At 67.3% G+C, this 1148-nt stretch overlaps 1 protein-coding gene across 2 annotated transcripts in view; it reads right to left on the bottom strand.

The window, feature by feature from the left end:
• Window positions 1-140: 140 nt before the first annotated feature.
• The window catches only part of LOC106897952 (peptide YY-like), a 1567-nt gene continuing 559 nt past the window's right edge, over window positions 141-1148 (bottom strand). Inside the window, exons 2-4 of one of the 2 annotated variants that reach the window (XM_014958957.1) lie at window positions 840-1027; window positions 568-639; window positions 141-399 (exon numbers count right to left, since the gene is read on the bottom strand). In XM_014958957.1, the coding sequence (XP_014814443.1) occupies window positions 375-399; window positions 568-639; window positions 840-1027 (285 nt within the window). In that variant the 3' untranslated portion in view covers window positions 141-374. Of the gene's footprint in view, window positions 400-567; window positions 640-839; window positions 1108-1148 lie in introns of those variants that run through there. The other variant, XM_014958955.1, reaches the window with a different exon arrangement.

The raw sequence follows: 1148 nt of genomic DNA, 5'->3' as shown, positions 1-1148 counted from the left end.
CTCTGTCATCCCCCCCTGCACCCCTCCATCTCTCCTCCATCCTCCCCAACACCCCTCTGTCCCCTGTCCCCCCGGCCCGGCACACACAGCCCAGACGGGTGCCCACGATCGTGCTCTTTATTGCCACTGGCGGGGGCGTGCAGGGCCCCCACGTGGGACCCCCCCGACAGCGGTGGGGAGGGGATGGGGTCAGGGCCCCCCCCGGTGGGACACCCCCGGGCCGGGTTCTGGGGGTTCCCCAGCCCTCCTGGTGGGGGGGGGCCTGCTCTGGCCCCGGGTGCTGGGGACCACCCTGCGGCTGAGCCCCGGGTCCCTTAGGGAGACACAGAGGGACGGGGAGGATTCGGGGGACGGGGGGGTTGGGGTGGTGCTGGTCACCATGCGGAGTCATCGTCGTACCTGCGGGGAAGAGCTGGCGTGAGAAAAAGGGGGACTAGACCCTCCCAACACCCTTTGGGACCCCAAACTGCCCCTAGGACACCCCCAAGTAGGGTGCAGGAGAGGGTGCAGCCCCTTTCCCTGCCCTCAGGGACAGATGGGGATGGGGACAGGGATGGGGACACTCACCGTGACCTGTCACTGCTGGCCCCGAGGAGCAGCTCTGACACCAGGGTTTCAGGGCTGGCACGCTTGCCGTACCTGCAGGATACAGAGCACGTGGGTACACATGCAAAGGGGCATACATGAGCGTGGAAACGGGAGCAGGCGTGCAAACAGGACCCGCCAGCTGTGTGCAACAGGGCACAGGGGGAAGGGTGGGGGGTGGGTTGTGTGGGCATGAGCATGCAAAGGGGCTTGCACACCTGTCACTGGGCTCACGCGTGCCTTTCCACACTCACCTCTGCCGTGTCACCAGGTTGATGTAGTGGCGCAGGGCCGAGAAGTACTTGGCCATCTCCTCGGGGGAGGCGTCGTCCCCGGGGCTCTCAGGCTTGGGGGGGTAGGCGGCCGCCAGCGTCCCCAGGCACAGGAGGGCACAGAGGGCCACGGCCACCAGCACGCGCCATGACCTTGGGGACGTCACCATCTGCATGGGGACGGGGACAGCCTCAGCCGCATGCACATCACCCCTGCCACCCTCGGGTACCCCAATCTCATCCCAGAGAAGCTTTGTTCCCCCCTCCAAAGCCCCACCGTCCCCCTGAGCC

The sequence above is a fragment of the Calidris pugnax genome, unplaced genomic scaffold, assembly GCF_001431845.1.
Source record: "Calidris pugnax isolate Ruff unplaced genomic scaffold, ASM143184v1 scaffold335, whole genome shotgun sequence".
NCBI classification, from domain to species: Eukaryota; Metazoa; Chordata; class Aves; order Charadriiformes; family Scolopacidae; genus Calidris; species Calidris pugnax.
The sequence above is the reverse complement of the archived record's forward strand: the minus strand, read 5'-3'. Positions and strand labels throughout refer to the sequence as shown.